Genomic DNA, 15,177 nt, shown 5'->3' on the forward strand with positions numbered 1-15,177 from the left:
GCTTTCACTCGTGACTTTTACACAGAGCACCGAAAACAAAATAACTAATTGATGAATTGCTTATGTCGTACGATAAAAGCTGACTTTTAATAATAAAAACGGCACCTAGCCAATCAATGAAAAAGGGGGTGAGTGCCACTTAACCACGACATGACCATCTCGATCCACGAATGATTCGTTGGGCATTGATGACATGTTGCTGTTGCTGTTTTATTATATTCCGCATAATGAAATCGCCCGCGGAATTGGAAAAATGTTAATGACATTTTTTGCTTAACTGAAATTGAAAGTTATTAATGACAATATTAATCTTTATTTGAAGCTTTCGTGACTGCAGGAATCCATACTCTTTGGTTCTTTCGGTAAAATCACGTAGGTAGAAAAATAAAATAAAACTGTTTCCATATTCATATTCTTAGCTCTTTCGGTAAAGTCACGTTGAAGGGAAACAATACAATAATAAAATATATAAAACAATAAAAATTCTCACGACGTTTCGACCATAACACAAACGGTCGTCATCAGGTGTGTCGGTTTGCATTAATTTATTAATTTTTAAACGGTGTATTCATTTATTTATTAAAAAACCGTCAGCGCCACGCGCAGCGATTTGGCAGTTTATTTAGAAGGACGAGTCCATCTATGTTCTGAAAAGAGGAGGGGGGAGACGAAAAATTAATGTATGCTGTCTGAAAGCCACTGTAAGCGTGAACAATCAATTAAGACCTGAAATGGTTTATCAAATCTTTCCAATGATTGCTAAGCCAGAAGCCATCTTCTCGGTTGAAATTGTCTCTGCGCTTGTATATGTGGATAGCCTCATGAACGAATCTCTCATGGTAGCCAGATGGCTTACAAAGAACCTCTGTCTTGGAAAAGTCAATGTCATGTGAGCCTACTGAATTATAACAATGATCTTCCACAGCCGAGGTGTTGGTCCTACCGTGTTTAAGGTCTGCTTTGTGTTCACGAATGCGGTCCGAGACATGGCGTTTGGTTTCTCCAATGTAACTACTACCACAGAGGCAACTTAGTTTGTAGACACCAGGGTACTGTATGTCCGGAATCACATCTTTTACAGGCGGAACCAGATCACGGATTTTATGTAATGTGTTGAAACGGACCGGGATCTTGTGTTTATTCAAGATTTTGGAGATATTTTTTGTGATCCCCGCAATGTAGGGTAAAGTGATGGTTTTGAAAGGCTCCAAAAGAGGGTCCTTCTTCATGGTTTGAGTGATAGCTTTGCGGATTGTATAGTCGGAGTAACCATTAGCCTTAAGAGCTTGGTGTACGTGCTTGAGTTAACTGCCTATGTGTTCCTGGTCGGATATGCATTGGGCTCTATGATACAGAGTCTTAATGAGATAATTCTTCTGAGATGGATGGTGGTGGGAATCCGGTTTCAGATAAGCATCCGTATGGGTAGCTTTCCTGTAGACAGAGTGGCTCATTGAACCATCAGGTCTCTTTTTAATTAGGACACCCAAAAAAGGTAGCCTGCCATCTTTTTCGACTTCCATGGTAAATCTGATGGCTGGGTGTATGGAATTAATGTGGTCGAAGAATTGGTCTAGAGCAGGCCGGCCATGTGGCCAGATGACAAAAGTGTCATCCACGTACCTCTTCCATAAGGTTGGGCGCAGAGTGGCAGTCTGGATGGCGTCAGTCTCAAATTTCTCCATGAAAATGTTAGCTATAACCGGAGATAGGGGGGAGCCCATTGGGGTGCCCTCAGTTTGTGTGTAGAAAGTTCCATTCCAAGTGAAGTATGCATTGGTTAAACAGTGTCTCACCAGGGGGGGGGGTACCTCAGTGTTTAGTCCTTGATGGACCAAGTCTTCAATGATTGCGATGGTGTCAGGTACAGGAACCTTGGTGAATAAGGAAACTACATCAAAACTGACAAGCAGGTCGTCTGGGGACAGGGAAATACCCTTGATTGTTGATACCAGATGAGTAGAATTTTGTACCGCAGAGGTGGTTTATCCAGTGAAAGGACGCAGGATTTCAGACAAAAAACGAGCCAGTTTGTAGGTAGGGGAGTTGATAGTAGAGACGATGGGACGAAGGGGTGTATCTACTTTACGTATTTTTGGTAAGCCGTATAATCTTGGTGGCCTGGCAGCAGAAGGTTTCAACGAAAACTGTTTAGATTGATCAATTAATGCGGTTGAATCAGAAATTATTTTGTTGGTTTGTGTGACGAGGCTGTTGGTGGGATCTCTTTTCATTTTTGTATAACTACCATCGTCGAGTAATTATTTAATTTTGTTGTTGTATTCTATTTTATCCATGATGACAGTAGCATTGCCCTTGTCAGCTGAGAGGACTACAATATCATCCCTCTTTTTTAATTTATATAATTCAAAACGCTCATCTTTGCTGAGGTTGCTAGCTGGCATCTTAGCGTTTTTGAGGGTTGAAGCGATTTCAGATCTTGCTACGTCTGCAGCGATGTGACCCAGGCCCCTGAGAGCAACGTCTACTTGTGATTCCGGACATACAGTACCCTGGTGTCTACAAACTAAGTTGCCTCTGTGGTAGTAGTTACATTGGAGAAACCAAACGCCATGTCTCGGACCGCATTCGTGAACACAAAGCAGACCTTAAACACGGTAGGACCAACACCTCGGCCGTGGAAGATCATTGTTATAATTCAGTAGGCTCACATGACATTGACTTTCCAAGACAGAGGTTCTTTGTAAGCCATCTGGCTACCATGAGAGATTCGTTCATGAGGCTATCCACATATACAAGCACAGAGACAATTTCAACCGAGAAGATGGATTCTGGCTTAGCAATCATTGGAAAGATTTGATAAACCATATCAGGTCTTAATTGATTGTTCACGCTTACAGTGGCCTTCAGACAGCATACATTAATTTTTCGTCTCCCCCTCCTCTTTTCAGAACATAGATGGACTCGTCCTTCTAAATAAACTGCCAAATCGCTGCGCGTGGCGCTGACGTGTTTTTTATTTATAAATAAATAAATAAATGCGCCGTTTAAAAATTAATACATTAATGCAAACCAACACACCTGATGACGACCGTTTGTGTTATGGTCGAAACGTCGTGAGAATTTTCATTGTTTTATATATATTATTATTTTATTGTTTCCCTTCAACGTGACTTTACCGAAAGAGCTAAGAATATGAATTACTGCAGTCACAAAAGCTTTAACTCAAAATGTCTCCAGATTATTTGTTCTCAACTTCGATGTAGTCTCACAGTTCACCAAGGTACCTGTACATGACACCATAGCAATCATTGAAGACTTGGTTCAACAGGGACTGAATCCTGATGTACCAACTTTAGCGAGAAACTGCCTGACCAAAACTTACTTCATCTGGAATAGCACATTTTCCAAACAAAATGAAGGTACCCCTATGGGTTCTCCCTTATCATCAGTTGTAGCCAATGTTTTCATGGAGAAATTTGAATCAGATGCCATCCTGACATCCACCCTATCTCCTTCCCTGAAGAGAAACGTAGATTACACTTTCGTCATCTGGCCACATGGCCAGCCAGCACTGAACCATTTTTTTAACCACATCAATTCCATACACCCATCCATCAAATTCACTATGGAAGTGGAAAATGATGGCAAGCTACCATTCCTTGATGTTTTGATCGAGAAGAGGCCTGATGGCTCGTTGGGACATTCCGTCTGCAGGAAAGCTACCCACACAGATTCCTCTCTAAAGCCTGATTCCCACCACCATCCGGCGCAGAAGAATTCCCTTATCAAAACACTACACCATAGGGCCCACTGCATCTCCGACCAGCGCCACCTAGCCAGGTAACTGGAGCACGTACACCAAGCCCTCAAGATGAATGGATACTCAGACCGCACAATCCGCAAAGCTGTAGCCCCAACCATGGGGAGACAACCATCTGAGGACCCAATCAAAACCATCACCTTGCCATACATAGCAGGGGTTACCAATTTTTTTTCCAAAATCTTAAACAAACACAAGATCCAGGTCCGATTCAATATAGTACACAAAATCTATTATTTGATCCCATCTGTGAAGGATGTTATTCCTGACATGCAATACCCTGGTGTCTACAAACTAAGTTGCGTCTGCGGCAGCAGTTACATTGGGGAAATGAAACGACATGTCTCGGACCGTGTTCGCGAACACAAGGCAGATTTGAAACACGGCAGAACCAATACCTCTGCCATGGCTGATCATTGTTATAACGCAGTGGGCTCACACGAAATTAATTTATCGAAGTGGGAGGTACTCTGCAAACCTACCGGCTACCTTCAGAGATTTGTTCATGAAGCCATCCAGATATATAAACACAGACACAACTTCAACCGAAACAAGATGGGTACAAACTGAGAAATCATTGGAAGGACATTATTAACCAGGTAAAGTCTTAACTTACTGTGATGTTTCCATCCTACGTGCCTATGTCGGCTGTTATTTCCGACTCTGTGTGTGTGTCTCTCTCTCTATGCCTCTCTCTTAGATATCTCACATGTCCTTTGGATTGCACTCACATGCTCACATGTCCTTTGGATTGCACTCTCATGCTCACATGTCCTTTGGATTGCACTCTCATGCTCACATGCCCTTTGGATTGCACTCTCATGTTCACGTCCTTTGGATTGCACTCTCATGGTGCTAATCTCTCATTAACACTGCTGTTGTGCGCATATGCGGGCATGATACTCTTATGCGGCGACGGAAGCTCATTCATGCTAATCTCCCTCCCTAATCCCTCTCTCCCGAATCTCCTCCATTAACACAATTGACGTACTTACGTCCGTGGATGGAATTCCTTTCCAGCTCAGACCCCGCTTGCTTGCTCATCGCCACGTATATAACCTCTTGTTGTAACAGCTCTCTCGCTAGTTCAGCAGTTCCACTTCTGGATTATATTTGTTCCGCCTGAGGATGACCGCTTGTGTTGCGATCGAAACGTCGTGATTTATTTTATTTGATACCTACGTAACTTTACCGAAAGAACCAAAGAGTATGACTATAAAAAGTTCACATCTGAATACAATGGTGTTGTATGCACTCACTGATTAAAAATAAAATGGAACACTCCAAGGATCAATTTGAAAGGAAATAACACCACAACACAATGGTCTTGCGTGCACTCAGTGAATTAAGGTTTGTACAAGATCGGACGAAAAAAGAAAGACATTTAAAATGAATTAAAAATGAACCTGGATTCGGAATACACTGATCCATGGCAAAGATCAATCGGACATCAGCATGCAGCCTTGCTTTAGTCACTGGATAAAGTATTACACAGAATCAAGTTGAAACGAAATAAGACATCAGAAAAATAATAGTCGTTTGTGTACTCACTGAATGGATTTTAATATAAGATCTGACACTTCACAGAATCAAATCTATTATGAAATACAGCATCAGAATACACTTAAATGCAGCTATGATATAATCAGACAACGTAAAAATGTTTTAAAGGCATAAACTGAATTGCATAGCGAATCAACATAGTCTAATCTAGTGTTAGAACACTTACATCAACAATCTCTTTGAGAACCCTTACTTTTGCTCCATTAACTGCAGATTTGAAGTTGAAATAACACATTCCTGTGGAGGGAGCTGATAGGAGCGTTGGGTTGCTCGCTCAATGGCCAGGGTCAACGGTGGCGTGGTGTATTCCGCAAATATGCCCGACTGTGAGGGCGGGCACAAGCCGGTGTGAGTAGGTTAAACGTTGAGTTTTATAAGGGCACCACGGGGTGACCAGCCCCTCCCCACCCAGCCCCACCCCTCCCACCCCCCACCCATCCCCACCCTCCCCACCCTCCCCTCCCCACCCAGCCCCTCCCTCCCCACCTAACCCCTCCCCACCCTCCCCTCCCCACCCAGCCCCACCCCTCCCATTTTTGGATGCACGACGGACGGACACAATCCCCTGTGGGCTGGTGTCACCAGGAGGTTCCTACCAGTAAAGCGGACACCAGAATACAGTTACACGCAGCTATGCAATGCGCCAGCAACATTTCATGAGTTTAGCTTTCAAAGGAAATTGAGTTTGTCTTGCAATATTTATTATTGATCATTGAATGGTGTGTCTGTTTCTCAACAACTACTAATATGTAACTATTAATACACCAATTTAAAAACTCTTCAATCAGGAAACAATTTTAAATGTAATTCTCATCAAGCCCCACGGTGTAAAGTACAGTGTTCAACTCGTATTACCTCTTTGGCCTCCCTATTTATGTACTTTGAAGGAGGGCCATTGCCTGAAACGTCGTATATTACAGTTTTCCTTATAAGGCAGTGTAATGGACGAATGTGTTGAACTTGGTAGTTGTATGTATATAGTACTGCATTTTTTTCCCGAATTTACTTGACTGTTAATTTCATACGCAGGCTGTCAGGACGAATCTGATTCATAATTAGTTGTTTGGGTTGTAATCTGCGAAACCTAGCGTGCAATTAATTGAAACTTTCGTGACTGCAGGAATTCATATTCTTTGGTTCTTTCGGTAACGTCACGTAGAAGGGAAATAATAAACTAAAAATAAAACATAATAAAATAAAATTATCACGACGTTTCGGCCACAACACAAGCAGCCGTCCTCAGATGAAGAAACAGAACTGTCGGAAGGACAGCGCTCCGATGAACACTGCTAAGCTTGGCAGCGTATTTTAAGCTGGGTGGGAGGAGCAGAGCGCCTTGACAAAGGAGTTTACATATCAACAGAATAATTTAGCATTGAAGTAGCTGTGTTAATATGAGAGATTAGCAGGATGTTAAAGTCAGAAATTAGCATGTAACTGGGAGATTAGCTTGATGTTAATGTGAGGAATTAGCATGTAACTGGTCACGGAAGTAGCTATGTTAAAGTCAGAGTTTACATATCAACAGAGGCATTAAGTATATTGCAGTTCTTATACTCAATGTACTCAATATGTTCTCCACTAAGCTGAGCTACTAACAATAAGTCATTATACATTACACTTGTATGTCGCAAAAAATATTATAATATACCTCCAACTAATCTTTATATTATAAACTGCCATAGACAGACCCCAACATTGAATTATACACTGCGTTACTATACACTACCCTATACCTTAGATGATAATAATATTAGACTTGTAATATTACACTATGTATTATTTTACCAACCCTACTGTATACCACACTGCTGTATATTCACTATACAATTACGATACTATATATTACCAAATAAATAATATTAAACATTACACTGAAAGGTACTCAGAGATTAGCAGGATGTTAAGGCGAGAAATTAGCATGTAACTGGGAGATTAGCATGATGTTAATGTGAGGAATTAGCATGTAACTGGTCACGGAAGTGGCTATGTTAAAGTCAGAGTTTACATATCAACAGAGGCATTTATTATATTAACGCTAAAGAACTGCAACTACCCAACTATCATACAATAAACCGATGTGAAAGAACTAAATATAAACTACATCAATATAATCAATGTACTCAATATATTCTCCAATAAGTTGAGCTATTAACATTAAGTAACTGGGTATACACTACACTATATAATGACTACCATATAGTGAACCGATACAAAATTAAAATATAAACTACATCAATATACTCAATATACTCTCCAATAAGCTGAGCTACAAACAATAAGTCATTATACATTACACTTCTATGTTGCAAAAATTATTATAATATGCCTCCAACTAATCTTTTTTCTTACATCTCACGACTATACCCCGTATTATAAACTGCCATAGACAGACCCCAACATTGAATTATACACTGCGTTACTATACACTACCCAATACTTTAGACTATAATAATATTTGTTTGTAGAAAGTTCCATTCCAGATGAAGTATGTGTTGGTTAAGCAGTGTCTCACCAGGGGGGGTACATCAGTATGCAGTCCTTGATTAACCAAGTCTTCAATGATTGGGATGGTGTCAGGTACAGTAACTTTGGTGAATAAGGAAACCACATCAAAACTGACAAGCAGGTCGTCTGGGGACAGGGAAATACCCTTGATTGTCGATACCAGGTGAGTAGAGTTTAGTACCGCAGAGATGGTTTTTCCAGTAAAAGGCTGCAGGATTTCAGACAAAAAACGAGCCAGTTTGTAGGTGGGGGAGTTGATAGTAGAGACAATGGGACGAACAGAGACAATTTCAACCGAGAAAATGGATTCTGGCTCAGTAATCATTGGAAGGACGTGATAAACCATTTCGGTTCTTGATTGATTTTTTACGGTGACTTTCAGACCGCAGTCCATTCGCTGGCATTGCCTCTTCATACCTTTCACGCGACGGTCAATGGTATGGTTTATAGCATATTGTATAATAATAAATAGTATAACAGTGTAATGTTTAATATTATTTATAAGGTAATATATAGTATCATAATTGTATAGTGAATATACAGCAGTGTGGTATACAGTAGGGTTGGTAGAATAATACGAAGTGTAATATTACAAGTCTAATGTTATTATAATCTAAGGTATAGGGTAGTGTATAGTACATGCTAATTTCTGACTGTAACATCCTGCTAATTTCTCACATTAACATAGCTACTTCAATGCTAGATTATTCTGTTTATATGTAAACTCCTTTGTCAAGGCGCTCTGCTCCTCCCAGCCAGCTTAAAATACACTGCCAAGCTTAGCAGTTTTTATTGGAGCGTTGTCTTCCCGACAGTTCTGTTTCTTCACCTGAGGACGGCTGCTTGTGTTGTGGCCGAAACGTCGTGAGAATTTTAATGTATTATGTTTTATTTTTATTATTTTATTATTTCCCTTCTACGTGACTTTACCGTAAGAACCAAGAAGATAGCATGTAATGATCAACTTTTGCTTCATTTTCAATGCACTGGTTTGCTAAAAAACAAACTCAGATGATACAGTTGTTCAAGTGAAAACGTCAGAATCTTTACTTATCCTGGACAAATTCGATAACCTATGAATCCCTTTTTCACAGATGTCCAGGACGAGTGGGTCAGAAAGTTTTAACAACAAAGAATACAAAAGAACCAAAGGAGTGTAAACTACTTTATCGGAACGATAAGCAAATCACTAAAAATAAATATCCTAATACTAAAGATATTTTATTTTAGCAGGTAAAGCCCACTGAGCTGTACAGCTCTTTTTCAGAAGCGACCTGGCCACAAATGATAGCTCAACAAAGCTTACGTGGAAATGTATAGCAGCAGAAATAATCTTAAACATCTAAACGCATGTTTCTAAATGTGGAGGGAAAAACCGGAGGACCCAAAGAAAAAGATCCACGCAACCACAGGGAGAGAGACGCCCAAACTCCAAATATACAGCAGGCATCATGGTCGGATTAGTAGCGGAACTAGCTGGTGGCCAACGCTACGAATTAGGCCCCCTTTGCAATTGCAATGGGTAAATAACTAGAGGAGAGTTCTCTGAGGCAACACGTTTTCACTTAACAATAACTGCGTAACACAAAGGGGTAACGGCCTCTTACACCCGATATGTTAGGGAGGTAGCCCCTCCGGACTAATGCGCCTCTCACTGGCTAACGTAAACCTCTCACGAGTGCAGCTTGGTCTTCACTGGTATAAGCTTGAGCCGACCCTAGCCAGGGGTACGGCTCTGCCCTTTGGGCTCTTCTCTTCAGGAGGCTTCTTCAATCTTCTGGCGAGCGACGACTGCCGGGACCGTTCAGAGGCCCGGCTTTCATACAGAGCCGTGGCTTACTCCGCCCCGGCCACACCTTCTATCTCGAACCTTCCAGCAGGACCTGGGGGTGATGTCATCCCCCAGCCCCCTCCTGGGGTCTGGGGTCTGCACCTCTGGTCATGCAGTTCCATAGGGGTTACCGTTGGGCCCTATGGGCCATAGTCCCTTAACACTGGGGTTCAGGCCCTCTTCTGCCCCCTATTGGCACGTGTCCGATACCACCGGCTAACAGCATGGGAGATGCACAATAATACCTCGAAACAACCACCATGAGATATGTTTTCAACAGTGAAACATAACACAAACTGATTTCAAACGCGGCTTTCATTTATTTTATGAAAATAGTTTCATTTACGTTACACGTTTTAATTAAATTAGAGCAGCAACGATTGGCTTCCACAATTTGCACAAATCAAATAGTGGGGACCCACCTGACAGATTACAGCACCCCCTGAGCTGCTAATATAGTTACACCACTAGTCGGGATAGAACCTCCTGGACACCAGGCGAGAAAGATACAATCACACCACCCTGGGACTCCTTAAACAAAACAAAAAATAAAGCATGTAAGTTCAAATTGCATTGGTGCAATACAGTACCTCAATTCCTAAGCTTGGGAAAGGCAGTAAAATAACAGCAAAACAGTCCCAAACCACACCAAGACAACACACAGTCCCTCAATAAAATGTTAGCATTTCAGCAGTGTTGGGCTAATTAATTAAATACGCAATGTAATTTCTTAAACATTTACTTTAACGGCTATTTGGACCCTAAACAAATTGCCTTTGTTAATGAAAAACTCAGCTCTCCCCCCGCCTCCCGGCATTTAATGAATGCCAAGTCATGTACCAATTATGAATTAACCTCTGAAATGGGCTTACATGCTTCTCAAAAATGTGACCTCTGGTTTACTTCTCTCTGAGCCGGGGGATTTATTTTTAAAGCGTGCAGTACTTTCGAAGAGTACAACGTCAATTTTACTCGTAATTTTGTTGTTGTGTGAATACAACCAATATTACTCACATGTTGTGTATGAATAACTGCTGGAAAAAGGGCCTCCTATAGAGGAGGCTCTAGAGATGCCCTTCTAGAGAGAATTTGGCCGCCCCCTCCCATGCAGACCAGTTGTCATTAACTGAGATGTACCCAGTTTTATGATGGCTGGACAGAGGCAGGGGGGATTTAAGATACTTGTTCAGCGTTTCAACTGTTGCGTTGAGAGATAAAACTGACGATCTCAGGATTTGCAAGTCCAGTTAGCTAACCACGGCAGAATCCCTTTTTATATACTGCACGTTTATGGCTAAAGGCTGTCTAGACAAATCCCTTTCAGGAACACTTTTTCTTAAGGCCAACAAAACACACATGAGTGGTGGCCAGAAACAAGCACAGCATGCTTCACATCCCAAATGCTGAGCAGAAGAATCAGACTGGAGGAATCCGATGAGCTATGAAGCTCTTTTTCACATATGTCCAGTAAGACGTCCAGTGTGGTGTGTGATGTTCACACACAACACTCCACTATCTCAGCTTCAGGTGCAGTGAAGGAGCTCTATACCCTGTTAAAATAATAATTGTCACCGATGATCATGGCCAGAGATCAAACCTGAGGCTCTGATAGAGTACCATGTACTAAACCTCTACATCACCAATCTAGGCATACAAGTACACGCACAAAGGTTATATCACACATCTTTTGGGGGGTATATATATCCTCTTTAATTCAGAAACAATATTATGAGATCTTTAAAATATATGTAAGAAATATGTAATATAATCAGATAAATAAAAGCAATTTTCCATACCTTCTTTACTATCAGGAGAATGGGGTGGGTGGGTAGGTAAGCCGTTGTCTAAATGAATGGAATTGTAGGATTAGGAAATCTGGGATGACACCAGATGACTGCCTCCTCCATGACAGATCTCTCCAGGCCACCGATGTGCATGCACACACGAAAGTTCACACTTCATACGCATATTCACTAATATGTAACTTTCACCGTTTATATTATTATTCTTGATTATTCTGAAATGTGACCTTCCCGCCCTGCATTCCTACCCCCCTGACGCCTCCGGCCTCCGCAGAGATTGTGCCCGCGTTAAAGAAACGTAGCACTACCGCTGGTTGAAGACACAATGTATAGTAGTACCTGCACGTATCTAACTGAGTCCTGGGTATTTTCCTGTCATGCCAAATGCACGACAACGTTATTTGCCAAATGCATGAGACTTGACATTTCTGCATTTACATTTTTGTGAAATCTTTAAAGTGTAAAACGCGTGGAATGAACACCCGAATGGTAGTTGTAGAGGTTGCCCTGTATACATACCACACACAGAGCTCAACACCTGGCCATGGCTTGAATAAATCATCCATCCCACACTCTACAGCACCGCAAACTCTCACCAAACAACGGATTGGTCACACTGCATCTCTATGCTTATTGGTGGCATTGGTCCCACACCTCCGATTAGCATGGTTGGCTACGCACGGTGCGAAATAAGTTAACCATACCTACTGCGTTGATAGTGATGCACAGGCAAACATTGCACGGTACTCGACACATTCACCAATAAACACTGTGGCCTTTAAAGGAAACATTATAAAACGTGTACTGTATCGTAAAACATATATTAGGCAACTTTGTGGGCAATGCCCCTTTTTCACATGCTATGAATTGCGATATCCCAAAAAAAACATCACCTATACGCTACGAAGAAGGGCCACTTGCCCGAAACGTCGCCTATGATATTGTTGTCCTCTTTAAGGCCACACACAAGGCTACTGACCAGCAAACAGCTACAATGTCACATTGAGGTGGCCAAACCAGCAGACTACCGGGGGCGTCTTCGTCTTCGTCGCTGCGACGTCTTCTTCTTCACTACTCGTGGATCGCGGCGTCTTCGTCTTCGTCGTTGTCCGTCGCAGCGCGGCCTCTGCCTCCGTATGACCGCAGTCGCACGCTGCCCCACTGGCACATCTCTCACACACACACAGAGACAGAGAGACGGAGAGCAGCGAGAGACGCGTGCATCTCACGGGTTAAGGCGAGCTGCACAGTGGCACGGGGCCGCCGTTACAGACGCACGGGCGGAGCTTAAAGCGGCGAGCCGAAGGGATTGCAGTGGGGGGGGGGGGGGGGCCCTGCGTTGCTCATCCACCGGCTCGGCCGGCCAGTGCCGTGGTGGTGGTGGTGGGGGGTTCCTGCACGCACCACCACACGCACCTCCACCACTGTGACATTTGACGCATGCTGCTCCTGCTGCTGCTGCATCATCATCGTTTTCATCACTCCACACAGACCCCACGGCGTTGCGCTGCTGCCGTGATCTGACCATCGAAGTGGGGTGGTGGTGGCGGTGGTGTTGGTGGTGCAATCGTCAGTTCGAGGTCGTTCAGCGCGGACCGCCGCCCCCCCCCCACCTCGCAACCCCCCAGGCTCGGCTTGCTCCGCCGCAACGCGAGGAAGAGACCAGAGGGGCCGGGGCGGAGGTGTTGGGGAGCTTTTCACTGGCGATGTCGATGTCGCGGCCGCCGATCATCCCGCCGCTGGTGCTGCTGCTGCTGGCGCTGGCGCTGGGGGTGCAGGCGGCGGGCAGCAGCAGCAGCAGCAGCAGCCCCCCCTCGGCAGGGGCGGCGGGAGGCGCAGCGCGCGGATGTCCGCGCGCCGCGTGCATCTACGGCCGCTGCGTGAACAGCGCGTGCGTCTGTGACCGCGGCTGGGTGGGAGACCAGTGCCAGCACTGCGCAGGGCGCTTCAAGTGAGAGAGAGCTCGTGTACACGTGTGTGTGTGTACACGTGTGTGTGTGTGTGTACACGTGTGTGTGTGTGTGTACACGTGTGTGTGTGTGTACGCGTGCGTCTGTGACCGCGGCTGGGTGGGAGACCAGTGCCAGCACTGCGCAGGGCGCTTCAAGTGAGAGCTCGTGTACACGTGTGTGTGTACACGTGTGTGTGTACACGTGTGTGTGTGTACACGTGTGTGTGTACACGTGTGTGTGTACACGTGTGTGTGTGTGTACACGTGTGTGTGTACACGTGTGTGTACACACACACGTGTACACATGTGTGTGTACACGTGTGTGTGTGTACACGTGTGTGTGTGTACACGTGTGTGTGTACACGTGTGTGTGTACACGTGTGTGTGTGTGTGTACACGTGTGTGTGTACACGTGTGTGTGTGTGTACACGTGTGTGTACACATGTGTGTGTGTACACGTGTGTGTGTACACGTGTGTGTGTGTGTACACGTGTGTGTGTGTACACGTGTACACGTGTGTGTGTGTGTGTACACGTGTGTGTGTACACGTGTGTGTGTGTACACGTGTGTGTGTGTACACGTGTGTGTGTACACGTGTGTGTGTGTGTACACGTGTGTGTACACATGTGTGTGTGTACACGTGTGTGTGTACACGTGTGTGTGTGTGTACACGTGTGTGTGTACACGTGTACACGTGTGTGTGTGTGTGTACACGTGTGTGTGTGTACACGTGTGTGTGTGTGTACACGTGTGTGTGTGTACACGTGTGTGTGTGTACACGCGTGTGTGTACATGTGTGTGTACGCGCGTGTGTGTAGGTGTATGTCTACGTGTGTGTGTACACGTGTGTGTACGTGTGTGTGTATACGTGTGTGTACGTGTGTATGTATGTGTGCGTGTGTACTTGTACGCGCTTGTGTGTGTGGGATCGCGTGTGTACGCGTGTGTGTGTCGTCCTTCATAGGTGCTCGCTAACAGCACTTGCCCAGACAGTCTGTTGAGGCTATAGTGGGCATCCTTGTCTTTTGTGTGTGTGGACGTGTGGCGGGGATCTCCTGTCAGCAGCGAGCCTTCGACACGTCACGTGGTAGCCTCAAAGTGCACCTAGCCTGGCACAGACGCCATGGTGACTCTTGGTTAATGTTAGTGGTGCTGCTTGTGGGGAGCGGTGGTGCAGTGGTTAGCGCTACGAACCCGGTGACCCAAATTCGATTCCCGCTCACGGCCAACACCGATGGCGATTATCTGAACCGGTTCTGGGCCTCCCCTAGGTCGACTCAGCCTCAAATGAGTACCTGGTGCGGTGTGTAGTAAACGTCGCCACTGGGGAGACAAAGGCGGCCGGGCGTGGTGTTGACCACCCATCGCGTGCCGTCCTGTACAGGTGCTTGCTTACAGAACTGGCCGCCTCAACAGTCTGTGCAAGGTTATATGGGGGGGAGGGTGGGATCTTGGTAAGTGCTGAGTCAGTTCATTAGGCGTGGGATTGTCCCGTGACCTGCCACAAGCGACAGCCTTCCAGGTGACGGCCTCAAGATGCACCTAGCCTGGCACGAACGCCGCGGGGACGTCGCACTGCGATTCCTTGAAGAAAGCACCAACTAACATGTTCAAGTAGGAGGTGCCACTCTTTCGCCTCGGTATGGCCACGCATGCAAGCAACGAGCCAGGCTCCAACCTGCTTAGCCACCGAGATCTGACGAGATCGGAGAGCGTAGGCAATAAGGCGGATAATATC

General features: G+C 44.6%; 1 protein-coding gene across 5 annotated transcripts in view; it reads left to right on the plus strand.

Moving 5' to 3' along the window:
• The first annotated feature begins 13,057 nt into the window (after window positions 1–13,057).
• LOC116941191 (attractin-like protein 1) overlaps window positions 13,058–15,177 on the plus strand; it is a 41,845-nt gene continuing 39,725 nt past the window's right edge. For all 5 annotated transcript variants that reach the window (XR_004402654.2, XM_032951946.2, XM_032951947.2 and 2 more), the window contains exon 1: window positions 13,058–13,439. Coding sequence is in view for 4 of the 5 variants with exons in the window: in XM_032951946.2 (XP_032807837.1) it covers window positions 13,195–13,439 (245 nt within the window). In the remaining variant the exon portion in view is untranslated. The remainder of the gene's footprint in view (window positions 13,440–15,177) is intronic.

Source organism: Petromyzon marinus, chromosome 11 (assembly GCF_048934315.1).
Source record: "Petromyzon marinus isolate PM22_M1 ecotype Great Lakes invasive population chromosome 11, UKy_Petmar_22M1.pri1.0, whole genome shotgun sequence".
Classification (NCBI taxonomy): domain Eukaryota; kingdom Metazoa; phylum Chordata; class Hyperoartia; order Petromyzontiformes; family Petromyzontidae; genus Petromyzon; species Petromyzon marinus.